The sequence below is a fragment of the Hemibagrus wyckioides genome, linkage group LG28 (genome assembly GCF_019097595.1).
Source record: "Hemibagrus wyckioides isolate EC202008001 linkage group LG28, SWU_Hwy_1.0, whole genome shotgun sequence".
Lineage (NCBI taxonomy): Eukaryota > Metazoa > Chordata > Actinopteri > Siluriformes > Bagridae > Hemibagrus > Hemibagrus wyckioides.
The window spans coordinates 7,084,540-7,097,995 of record NC_080737.1 but is presented as its reverse complement, the minus strand read 5'-3'; the positions used below and the strand labels follow the sequence as shown (position 1 = coordinate 7,097,995).

At 39.1% G+C, this 13,456-nt stretch overlaps 1 protein-coding gene across 9 annotated transcripts in view; it reads right to left on the bottom strand.

The window, feature by feature from the left end:
- The window catches only part of rasa4 (RAS p21 protein activator 4), a 31,720-nt gene that overhangs the window by 5,067 nt on the left and 13,197 nt on the right, over positions 1–13,456 (bottom strand). For 8 of the 9 annotated variants that reach the window (XM_058382794.1, XM_058382802.1, XM_058382798.1 and 5 more), the window contains 11 exons: positions 12,943–13,075; positions 12,252–12,333; positions 11,327–11,461; positions 9,394–9,485; positions 5,961–6,078; positions 5,365–5,518; positions 5,220–5,284; positions 5,010–5,122; positions 3,507–3,699; positions 1,710–1,847; positions 842–986 (listed from right to left, as the gene is read on the bottom strand). In XM_058382794.1, the coding sequence (XP_058238777.1) occupies positions 842–986; positions 1,710–1,847; positions 3,507–3,699; positions 5,010–5,122; positions 5,220–5,284; positions 5,365–5,518; positions 5,961–6,078; positions 9,394–9,485; positions 11,327–11,461; positions 12,252–12,333; positions 12,943–13,075 (1,368 nt within the window). The remainder of the gene's footprint in view (positions 1–841; positions 987–1,709; positions 1,848–3,506; positions 3,700–5,009; positions 5,123–5,219; positions 5,285–5,364; positions 5,519–5,960; positions 6,079–9,393; positions 9,486–11,326; positions 11,462–12,251; positions 12,334–12,942; positions 13,076–13,456) is intronic. The other variant, XM_058382797.1, reaches the window with a different exon arrangement.

Genomic DNA, 13,456 nt, shown 5'->3' with positions numbered 1-13,456 from the left:
GGATAACCCCACACACCCCTCACACACACTCTTCACCCGTCTGCCATCCGGAAGGAGGTACCGAACCATTCGGACCCGCACAACCAGACTGTTAAACAGTTTCTTCCCTCAGGCAATCAGGTATCTCAACAGAGAACTGAGCTGAACTGATCACACACACACACAAACACACACAAACATCCAAGATCTGATCTCAACGGGAGAACTGAACTGTGCTGGACACGTATTCACACACATACATAACACACATGCACAAAAGCTGAGAACTGTGTACCAAGAAGAACTGAACTGTGCTGGACACAGACACACACACACACTAAATTGTCCTGTTTGCACGCATGTCACTTTACATTTCACTTTACATTTTTTATATTATTCCTGTTTACATGTCACTTTAATATTTGCATTCACTGTATACACTGTTCTTTGCACAAAATGTCAATTTCTTATTTGCACTCACTGTATACACTGCTATCTGCACAAAAGTCGGTCTATATGTTGTTTGTCTGCACTGTCTTGTCTTGTCACCCTGTGCACTTCTGTTGTATGTCTAGTTTATTTATTGCACCTTAAGAATAGTTTAGTTTTTATTGCACCTTAAGTATAGATTAGTTTTTATCTCTATGTTTAGCTCTATGTTTGTCTGCATCACTGTACTTTGTCTTTGTATGTGTAGCACCTCTGGTCTAGGAGCAACGTTGTTTCACTTCACTGTGTACTGCATCAGTTCTATATGACAATAAAGCTTCTTTGACTTTTGACTTTGACTTTAAATGTGACAAGTTGAAATGAGGGCACTGTGATTAATCTCTGTAATGATTCATTCATTCAGTCCGTTCACCTTCCGAGTCGTGGCAGCTGACCAGGCGGGTGATGAAGTCTTTGAGTTGGGCAATGCCTTGCTGGATGGCAGGCTGCAGTGGGACCATCCAGGGCTCTTTAGAGCAACACACCAGTGTGTCCAGATTACCAATGGTCTGAACAGCCTGGAAGCATACAAACATTAGATTAAAAAAAAATATATATACAGCTAAATTAAAGACAAGACCTGTTTCCTGTTTTGCAGACAATATATATATATATATAGGGCATGAAGCCTTTATTATTGCCATACATACATTACAGCATTGTGGAATTCTTTTCTTTTTGCATCCCAGCTGAGGAAGTTAGGGTCAGAGTGCAGGGGCAGCTATGATATAGGAGCAGGGATATATTATTATATAACTACAACTACAATATCTACGATGAAGAGAATGTCTCACAAAGGATTTCTGTGACTTGTAACCAATGTGGAATACAAATCATTCTGCTTACTTGAGCTTTCCTCTAATATTCTGTCAAATGTATGCGCAATCAGGGTGAAACTGAAGCACTTCAGTGTTTATTTAGAGCCGCATCACTGACACCGATAAAGCATAAGGCAAATTCTTCCCTCTGGAAAAGTAATTGTACAGATTTAGAGCTTCATTTACAAATTCATTTGGTTGAAGGTGCTCTGTTTTGCATTTTAAGTGACTTTTGAGTAAACCAACGTTCCTTACTACAAGGCGACATTTTAAAATCGATGGTATTGACCCATACACAGGTCAAAGATTGGTCTAACAGTCAATCAGACAGAGATGGATAAGATTAGAACGATTTCTTTACTCCCCAGCATAAACCCTTATACAAACTTTAAAGAGGAAACGTGACGCTGAAGCAGAAATTACTTTGGCCAGGAGCAGAAGAGTGCGGCTGGTGCGAGCATCGGCGTGTTTCTCTCTCAGGTGGAAGAGCTTAGGCGACATGATGGCAGGAGAAATGAAGCGCAGACACAGGAAGCTGGTCACGGCAATGAACTTCACTTTCTACAAGAGGGCAAACTGCAGTTAGGAATTGGTAATGTTCTGACCAGTTGACAGTATAATAGTAATGAATCACTTTGGGGTGTGCTTATTATTTTCCTTATAGTAATAATAGCAATAATAACAATAATGAAATAAAATGATCCCTATTCATGAACTAGATAAATGAGTCTCAAAGGAGAATGTTTTTGTGCAATTTGAGGAAAATGGCTAATTTCCAGGTTCCCACTATGTCCAGTAATTCAAACCTTGAAACTCAAGTATTTCAAGCACTTAATGTATCTTGTAAAAACCCCTACAATAAATTGAAACCTGGTGCACATATATACACTATATTGCCAAAAGTATTCGCTCACCTGCCTTGACTCACATATGAACTTAAGTGACATCCCATTCCTAATCCATAGGGTTCAATATGACGTCGGTCCACCCTTTGCAGCTATGACAGCTTCAACTCTTCTGGGAAGGCTGTCCACAAGGTTTAGGAGTGTGTTTATGGGAATTTTTGACCATTCTTCCAGAAGCGCATTTGTGAGGTCACACACTGATGTTGGACGAGAAGGCCTGTCTCTCAGTCTCTGCTCTAATTCATCCCAAAGGTGTTCTATCGGGTTGAGGTCAGGACTCTGTGCAGGCCAGTCAAGTTCATCCACACCAGACTCTGTCATCCATGTCTTTATGGACCTTGCTTTGTGCACTGGTGCACAGTCATGTTGGAAGAGGAAGGGGCCAGCTCCAAACTGTTCCCACAAAGTTGGGAGCATGGAATTGTCCAAAATGTCTTGGTATGCTGAAGCATTCAAAGTTCCTTTCACTGGAACTAAGGGGCCAAGCCCAGCTCCTGAAAAACAACCCCACACCATAATCCCCCCTCCACCAAACTTTACACTTGGCACAATGCAGTCAGACAAGTACCGTTCTCCTGGCAACCGCCAAACCCAGACTCGTCCATCAGATTGCCAGATGGAGAAGCGCGATTCGTCACTCCAGAGAACGCGTCTCCACTGCTCTAGAGTCCAGTGGCGGCGTGCTTTACACCACTGCATCCGACGCTTTGCATTGCACTTGGTGATGTATGGCTTGGATGCAGCTGCTCGGCCATGGAAACCCATTCCATGAAGCTCTCTGCGCACTGTTCTTGAGCTAATCTGAAGGCCACATGAAGTTTTTTGAGGTCTGTAGCGATTGACTCTGCAGAAAGTTGGCGACCTCTTCGCACTATGCGCCTCAGCATCCGCTGACCCCGCTCCGTCAGTTTACGTGGCCTACCACTTCGTGGCTGAGTTGCTGTCATTCCCAAACACTTCCACGTTCTTATAATACAGCTGACAGTTGACTGTGGAATATTTAGGAGCGAGGAAATTTCACGACTGGATTTGTTGCACAGGTGGCATCCTATCACAGTTCCACGCTGGAATTCACTGAGCTCCTGAGAGCGACCCATTCTTTCACAAATGTTTGTAAAAACAGTCTGCATGCCTAGGTGCTTGATTTTATACACCTGTGGCCATGGAAGTGATTGGAACACCTGATTCTGATTATTTGGATGGGTGAGCGAATACTTTTGGCAATATAGTGTATGTAGACTAAATAGATCCAAATGTCTCAAGATGTGCACCAAAACAAGCAAGGGTGGTGTTTGTGTCCTGAGTGGAGCTTTACCCTATACTCCGGATCTGGAAAACGAGCTTGTACTCGCTGGTAGAGCTGCTGGAAAGCCTGGCAGAGGAGCAGGGGGCAGTAGGAGGAAGACTGCAGGATGGCGGCCATCAGTTCTGACAGGTACGACTGGAGCAGACTGGAGCTCTGCTGGATCACATCGGCTTCTGTCTGCAGACGATGCAGACCTGTGCACCTATGAGCACCAATTAGCTTTAATATAAGCTTTATTTTTTGTAGACTTGTCCTTTAATCCTTATTATTCAATCCACAATTCCTTTCTACTTTTATTTATCGCATCGTACGTTAAATCCAAAGGTGTCAAATGAAGTCTTGGTGCAAATATATACACAGGTTTAGAGATGCTTATGTAATTTTCTGGCCCCACATTAAGTTTGTAATTGTGCCTAATTAATTGTAGTTAGTTAAATCTGGGACAGGGTTTTTTTTATTAGTGTCTAAACTAAAGCAAGCATATACGGAAAAATCAGGGATAGAAAATACAGACTGACGAATAACCCAGTATTTATTTCTCTTTGCTGTTCTATGTAATATGACGTAACAAGAGACGATTTCTTTAAAAAAAATAATAATGCTGTAGAAAAGATGTTGATGTGAATATGCTACTGCTAATCATCTCTCTGTTCTGTATCCAGCCCCATCAGGGGAATTTGTCTGGCACTGATGCAAGTGAGTCAAGTTTTGCACCCAGACTTAATCAAACAGTCTAGAGAGCCTAATTGTAGCTGCACTCAGTCTCGAGTGAGCCCAGGTGTAGCTCTTCACAGGACATTAGACACACCAGAGAAGGTCGTGAGGAAAGAGCAGTGTTTGCTTGACTGGAGATTTTCTGCAGAAGAAAAAAAAAACTGAAAGCTTTTAATCATCTCTTGGACCAAAAAAAAAAACAAGGTTTCTAGCCTTAAACCTAGCATTAACTCTTGGTTTGTCCACCTGAGAGAACTTCCTTTCAGGCAGAACCATTTTCCATCCCAACACTTTATTAGAAATCTGTTTGTAATACAGGTTTATGGATCAAATTATGACTTAGCTATAATAATGACGGATTAGTGCTCACTCAGTTCATCCTTCAAACCATCACCATCTTTTCTTTATAGGGGTCTATTAACAAAATGAACAAAAAAATAGACTCTTTTTGATTCTTTGAGAAATTCATAGCTTATAAGCATAAGTAAAAAGCCATCATCTCACAAACACGTACGATATCATGACCTTTATTCTGTATCTTGTGGCCAAATTAATTTGTGTTGCCAAGTAACAATTATATGTTCTGGGTCAAGTGCTATTTTATAAGATGGTGGAAAAATTGCAGGCGGAAGCCTCATTAAATTAAAATTAAACTGTCCTTTAAGCTCTATGGACCTATAGACATAAGTTTAACATTGTAAATACATAAAATATTGCAGTAATGTTTTTGGCCCCTTTAGAGAACAGAAGGTTTCCAGGACTTTCTATGGTCCTTCAGCACCAGGTTTATTTTCTTACCCAGCTTCTTTCAGCTCCACCTTGTTGGGATCCAGTTCCACGTACTTCTTCTCCTCAAAAATGCGATTGATGATAGGCCCCAGAAGCCTGTGGAGATACTGCATCCCGGCCACCTTCAAGGACAGAACAACACCATAGCGTTTTTTTTTTTGTTTTTGTTTTTTAAAACACAGTGAAATTCATTTGTAAGGCTACATATGATTCCGTTACCTTGAGAAAGGACTCCATGGATTTGGAAGCTAAAGAGTTGCTCCGGAATAAGGTGTTGGGTTCGGCTGAGGAACATCAGGAACATCAGGATGAGTTACTAACACATCATGTTAATGGGTTTTATCCTGATTTCCTATATACTTACTATTCTTTTCCAGCTCCAGCTTGAAAAGCACATCTAGGAATTCCTTGATAAGCCCTTGGCCCAGGAAAAGCTTCACCAGGTTAGTGGCCACTTCCTGACGGTTCTCAGAAGTCGTCGTCTCGTCGATTAGCATGATCAGGTCAGGCCAGTTGCCCTATCATGTACACAATATTCTGAGGTTAGAAGATTCAGTGTGATATGAGACAGTAGATGCAAATGTGGCAAAGAGGTAAAGAGAAGATTGAAGCTGCACAGTTCTGTGGTTTGTGTTTTGCATATTATTTCCAACCCGGCAGAATAAATGACAAGTCTCTTTTGTCACAGATGTTCTAAATAATGTCCCATTTATTCCCACTGAGCCAGACAAAAGCAAATCAAATATTCTATGTCTGAAAACTCTGAAAGCAAAATAAGCTCTGTGTAACTGTTTCCCATTAAAGTGACCAAATTGTTTTTTTTTTCCCCCCACTGTCGTCATCAGAGAAGCTCAAAGGAAGTCATTTTCTAAAATTAGAATTACAGCTATGGTGTCTAAAATTGGGAATAAGAACCGCTTATTGTGAAAAGTGTTGTATGTGGCAATGACTCAGACTCACGTTGAGGTGAGTCTCAACGGAGCGGCACAGTAATTCGGTGAGCGGTTGGTAATGGCTGGACGGCAGGACCGTCTCGTCTCTGAGCCGCAGCTGCAGCCGCAAAGAGCCCAGAGTACCTCTTAGAAAGTGAGAGAGATAGATAGAGAGAGAGAGAGAGAGAGAGAGACAGAGGTGTATTGAGTAACAACTCTGCAACCATCAGAAAGCTCAAAGATACTTAACCTTCCATATTAGCTCCATTAAAAGTCAAGAGTTTTGCTACGTTCTAAAAAAAAAAAGAGAAAGAAAGAAAACACACTCTCGTGTAATACTACGATTCGAATTGCTTTTAGCTTTAGACAGATTATGGAAGAAAAAAAACCCCATAAACTCTGACTCATTCCACTGAAACCGTTCCAGGAAATATGGCCAGAAGGACAGACAAACAATAATAAAGAAAATGACTCTATTACTGTGAATAAAAACGGCCCATAAAAGAGACGGCTTTAACAGCGTGTGGGTAGATGGAGGTTTATAAAGCTGGCGTGAAGAAAAAAAAACGAGAACGAGTGAGTTAAAGGAAAAACAATGTCATGGTCTGTAGGCGGCAGCTGCCGAAGGTCAGGGGAGCATCCGATGTGCTGAATCTGAACCCTGTGTTAAAATGTTTTCTTGAAAATGGAAATGATGTGATATTAAAAATGAGAAAAATGGAATTTGGGTTTTCTTTTGTGGTTAATATTATTAAAAAAAAAACTCCATCTCTGAGCTACAAGCCTGAGAGTTTAGTCCTGTTTTTTTGTTTTTTTTCCTCTGCAGCATACACGCTTCCACTTCATCCCAATCCCACTGTGCCATTTTATATTTTACAGACAGAACACACTGAATGCCAGGGCTCCTGTGATAAAATACCAGCCATTATTTTGCTCTCCTGAAGAGTCTGATCGCATCCGTTTTTCTTCTCGGGCGTGATTTTTTTTTTCTCCCAGCGCCTACTCACAGTACGCCCTCGCTCAGCTCCACTCCATCACTTGCACTCCATGATCTCAATGCCAGAGAGGGCTATCACTTACGGGAGAGTGGGAGTTTTCGAAGACAAATGAGCGTGTGCCAAGCGGCAGCATCGGCAGCCAGTCACCGAACAGCAGGCAGCAGATGGTGGGGCGGTGATAAATAAATAAATAAATAAATAAATAAATAAATAACAATCAGGAAAAAGATGTGGAAAGAGAGAAAGGAGAGAAAAAAAGAAACAAATAACAGAGGCAGCTTGGCTCACTCGAGCATGTATCGAGCAGGAAGCGGGGAGATCATGGGGGCTTTGCTATTTTTTTCCCCCCTCAGATTTTTTTTTCACCACAAATGATTTCATTAGGATTACGTCACCAGACCAGAGAAGGATTTAAAAGCCAAACTCATGTCAAAGATTTGTCACATGTGCTGCAAAAATGGGTTTAAACTAAAGATACCCCGGCCTTTGTATATTGACTGTAACATGACTTTGCTCAGATTATTCATATAAATAATAAATAGATTATTACTATTGGATTAAAATGTTTATCATTTCTATTTTATATCATTTATACATTACTGATTTAGAAGGTCATAAATATCAGATCTGTTGCACATTTATTTATTTATTTATTTATTTATTTATTTATTTATTTATTTATAGGATTATGTTACTGTCAATTGACAATTGCTAAAAAATAAAAACAATCATGAATCTGTTTTTTTTATTAGTGTATTTTTTGTATTAGAATTTATTTGTTTGTTTGTTTGTTTATTTACTTGCTTACTTATTTATTTTTTCAGGATTATGTTACTGACAAATTGGCTACAAAATAAAAACAATCATAAATCTGTTTTTTTAATTTTTTTTATTTATTTATTTATTTATTTATTTATTTTGTAGGATCATATTACTGTCAATTAAATGGCTAGAAAAATACAAGTAACTGCCTTGAGTTGATCATAAATATTAAATCTGTTGCACATGTGTTCGATTTTATTTTATAAATAGATTCTATTTATTTATTTATTTTTATTTAAAAAAAAATAAAAATGACTGATTAAGATCTATCTATCTATCTATCTATCTATCTATCTATCTATCTATCTATCTATCTATCTATCTATCTATCTATCTATCATATATCTTAAATCTGTTTTCTGAAAGTTTTATCTATTTGTTTCTGGTTTATTTTTTTCACTTTTTATTTATTATTTTTAGTTATTGTATGTAACTAGGATAATATCACTGTCAAGTCAAATGTTCTGTGTATTAAAAATATAGGCTGCAAAAATAAGATCTACAATATCTGTTTATTTACTTCTAGTGTATTTATTTTTTATTTACTTTTTTTACTTCCACTGTTTTTATTATTAGATTTTTTACTCATCACGTCAGGGCTGCTGTTGTAGAAAATGAATCAATTTTCTGTGCGAATGCATGAATGAACAGATGGATGGATGATCTGGGCTATAAACTCTGTCAGGCTTGCCATGACATGACGTGTCCACAAAATACTCTCCTCGTAATCCTCAACTTTCATACACACACAGACACAGACACACACACACACATACACAGATGCCACATTTATCTTCACCGTGACCCAATCCCTACATTCTCATAAACCCTGATATCATCCAAGTCTGCTTTATAATCCTCCTTGCATACGCACACACACACACACACACACACACATGCACACAATAGAAGGAAGGAAGTTCGGTACAGAGAATGAAAAAAATGTCCAGGGTTTAACCCCAGATAAAAGATTAGCGCGTTCTATAAATAACAAACACACTCACTGTTCACTTTAATAGGAACACCTGTACACCTTCATGCAGTTATTGAATCAGCCAATCATGTGACAGCAGCACAAACTCACACAGGATACAGGTCAAGAGCTTCAGTCGATGTAAATGAGTGAAACTGATCATGGCATGGTTGTTGGTACCAGATGTTTGCCAGAGGTTTGAGTCAGAGACAAATGACCAGAGCTAACAGGAAGTCTATAGTAACTCGAATAATAATTTCTCTTTACAATCCGGGTGAGCAGAAAAGCATATCAGAAACCACAAAACATTGAACCGTGAGGTAGATGGGCTCAGAAGATCTCATGAGTTGATTCTCCAGTCAAACAAGAACCTCCAGAAACTGGACAGTCGAATACTGGAAAATGACCAGTTTCTGATATTTCTGTTAGCTCTTGACCTGTGTCAAAGTGCTGCTGCAAACTCATTGGCTTCTCATGAATCTGCAGGTGTTCCTAATAAAGTGGATAACAAGTGTAATTTTTTTTTTGGTTTTCACTTGTGAGTTTATGTACTATTTTATATATTAATATGTATTTCAATTCCTTCCTTGCATCTCGGAGACTGAGAGTCTCAATACCATGTTGAAGCTGTCCGTCACGTAGATGCCGTGAAGCGAAAAAGCACTTACTCGTACTGGCTGTGTTTGGGTTTGTCGGGCCCCAGGCGAAACCAGCCCTCTTCTTGCTGCGCCGACTGAAGCCTGTTAATGTTGAACAGGACCTGGGGGAAAGCACGAGACGTGATGCTGTCAAACGACTCGAAAATTAAATGTCAAAGCAAAACCGCGGCGGAGACAATGATCGAGACGTTTATTCGCAGGGTGGGAAATTCGCTTTGACTGACTCTTCAGCAGGCCAATGTGAAGCCATGAGGGTTAAAATGGCATCTCACACATGAAGGATGAGGTTATATTTCAGGATTGAGGAGCCAAAATAAATCCAGATGCAACTATTCCAATACAAATCATTGATACTTCATTGTTTAGTGCTGCATTTATTAAAAAATATGTAGCAGCGAATAATCCCACACCACAGAATTGTTCTGGCGTTCCTCCAGGCTCCGTCATAAGACCGTTAACGTTTAAAGCTTTCATTATGATTTCTTCTCCGATTTCCACCCAAACTGCAGTCATAACTCATGTAAATGCACTTGCACACAAATAATAAAAAACCCTTATGACTTTGGCCAAAAAACAAAAAACACGATAATGTACAATTACTATACAATTTATCAAAGTTTATAGCTGATCTAAAAAAGATATTGCGCTCTATCCCAGTACTGGTACTATATCATCATTTTTGTCAAAAGATTTAAGTCTTTTTTTTAAATCAGTATAACATCCCAGACCAGGAAGCACCTCATCCCTAGGCTCAGTATGGTGTTTACTGTGGTCTGGGGTTCAACACGGAGGTCAGGTGCTAGTTGTAAAACCGGCGCAAACAGGGAGAGAAAACAAAGCACTGTGATATACGTAAACGTAAGATGCATAAAGACCTACAGAACCCTGAATAGGCGCACACATCAGGGTAACAAAGCGATGATAAGACAGGGGCGGAGACACAAACATAACAAAGAGCTGTGTTTTTTTTTCCACTGGGAAAAATGCCATATGCTCATGAAAGGAAATTCATGAAAATCTGTCCTTTTTGATAGAACGAGACATTTTAGAGGATGTATCAGTTCCACCTCACAGTCTGGTATGTAATGTGTCTAGTTCGAAAAGGAGAATGGACTTGATGTTCCTCGATGTTCCTTGTTCCGATGTAACAACCAATTATTTGTGTGATTTCTTGTAACTTCTGCATCGCTCCAGGAATGGGAGACATTTTAAAGAAGATGTGCATGAAGGAGCTTGTGAGATGAGAAAAGATAATCTCTATTGTTAAATGTTCGAATCTCTATGATGTCATAGCAGCCTATGGCTGGTAGAGTAGGGAGCAAAATTGACCAGGAGGGATATTATACTCACTCTCTCTCTCTCTCTCTCTCTCTCTCTCTCTCACCTGTCAATCACTAACCAATCAAGCGTCTGGGAATTCATGTATGTGGAAGAGAGTGGATTGTGATTGTGTGAGTGTGTCTTAGAGAAATCATGTGTTCACCTTCACCTTTCCTGATTGGTCATTTGATAGGCAGGAGTGGCTAGTGGGTGGGAATTGGCAGATGACCAAATTGGGAGGAAAAATTTGGAAATAAAATACCTGAACAAATGACAGCAAAGATAATTAATAATCTTTACATTAATATTCCAATAAAAACATTTACATACGTCATTATACGTTGCGACTTACATTTCTATCTCACTTTATACAACTGAGCAATTAAGAGTTGAGGGCCTTGCTCAGGGGCCCCAGCAGTGACTCTTGGCATAGCTTGGATTCAAACTCACAACCTTCCAACTGGTAGACCAAAACGTTACTAATGCCAGTAATTGAATTACACAATACTTATGAATGTCTGCTGAAGCCCCAATAAAGTGTATATTGTGTATATTGATTTTTTTTTGCTTGCCAATATCACTCACTCCAGCTCACTATATTCGAACACTCTGAAGAAGTTACCTTTCCGAGGAAGTCATTTCTGCTCACCAGGTCCCAGTCCCACACCTCCACACTGAGCAGGCTGTCGGCCGGCGTGTCGTCCAGCTCGAACTCAAAACTCTCGTTCCAGCGTGGGTAGCAAGACTTCTTCACCACCTACACAGCCACAGCATTGCATAACATTTGCATCACAAAGGCGAACAATTCAATTGAATCGAATGCAGTGATGCTAAGACAGAGAGCTAAGCTCATGTACATATGTAAGTCCAATTAGTTAGCTATCTTCAAGAGATTAGCAAAGAGACAGCAATTAGCAAGGCTCAGAGTTAAGCGTCCCTGATACAGATTAGAAAACAAAATGAATGAAAGCTAGCAAGAAAGCCAGTCGTATACGAAACAGATCATGCTAACTATGATATCTGATATTCGTCCTGTGAACAAGAGGATTAATAATAAATAATAAAAAAAGATAATTAATTAATTAATGTTTCCAGTACAGAGCTATTGTGTTGTTTCTTTGATTCCTTCTTCCATTGATTAATTGTTTACTTAATATGTTCTTCTCTATCTATCTATCTATCTATCTATCTATCTATCTATCTATCTATCTATCTATCTATCTTATAGATATTAATTGCTATTTATTTCCACAATTTCCAGAATTGTGTAACATTTTTCTTCTCTTTACTTTCTTTTATCTCATTTTACTGTCTTCATTCCTTTCTATTTTACCTTTTATTTCCCTTTATTTCTATATTTATACACATTTATTTCTTACTTTACTTCTCTCTCTCTCTCTCTCTCTCTCTCTAATCCCCAAGGGAAGAATATTAAAAAGAGGTTGCAATAAAATACCGCATTTTTACTCCTCCCTATTTTTTACTCGTCATTTATTCAACTCTTGAGGTTTCTCTGTGGGATGAAAGCCGGGGACTCAGATGCTTACAGCACTTTCGTGGCTTTTGCCATTGTATCTGACTCGGACAAACGGATCCGATGCTCCGTTGCGGTCTTTCTTGGCAAGATCTCTAGAAAACAGAAACCAAATGACATGTTAATGAGTTCATTTGGACCAGAGTAAAGCATTTATATATCCAAAAGAAATACATACATAAAACAAGATTTGCTGGTCAGTGTTTTCAATCAGTGGCTTCAGGATTTTGAGTTTTTTTTGTGATTGTTGTAGCCAAAAATACATTTATTTAAGTGCTTTTATTGCAGAAAACTACTTAAAGTATAAAGCATTTGCTGCTCATCGCACTTCTGGTTAGATGCTAAACTGCATTTCGTTGCCTTGTACTTGTACATGTGTAATGACAATAAAGTTGAATCTAATCTAAATCGGCAAAAGTGAAATTCTTCTTTTAACCTCCTACCAGTGAAGAAAGAGGAAGTCATGTGACACGGATCAAATCTGCTGAAAATCTTCGGTCATTTTAAAAGATTGCAAAATCTTTGGAATATCTTTGCTTCTTTTGCAAAATCCTGACATTGTGGAGAAACTCAGTAAATAACACTGAAAAAAACCTTCACTCTTTTCAACCACTTCTGACATCACAACTGTACCGCTGTTTGATTGGTCTGCCCAGGGTCAATTGCTGGAACCCATCAGATTGTGTCATGCGTTTGAAACTCACCTGGCCTCCAGAACTCGACAGCGCAGTTTGCGTGGCGCATTGCCGTCCACCAGCAGTGAGATCTGAAGATGAATTTCTCCCTGAACCTCTTCATCCGGATCTATTTCAGTCAGGTTCATCCAGCCATCCAGACCTGCACAGGGTACAAACAACGAGTTCTTCAATAATAATAATAATATTGAAATTCAATGTTTTTACATTTAAAAAATACTGTAAAGATCAGTACACACTAAAAACATCAGTAATTACTCTGGCAGCCTTTAATAGAAAGGTACAATATGTCCAATATATTTTTATAAAGGAAATTAGCTACTAAAGTTTGCTAAGCATCTTAGCGAATCTGCTTCAGTTCTCAAGTAGACTTCCTCGATTATATTTTTTGCCTGAAAAATGGCCTGTTACGTAATGACAGATACTTTCCCCCTCAACAATTGCTCAGACGAACAATAACGAAGACAAGAAGTCTCAAGAAATGAGTTGCAGGATGACCCGAAAGCAGCTCAAGCAACACTGC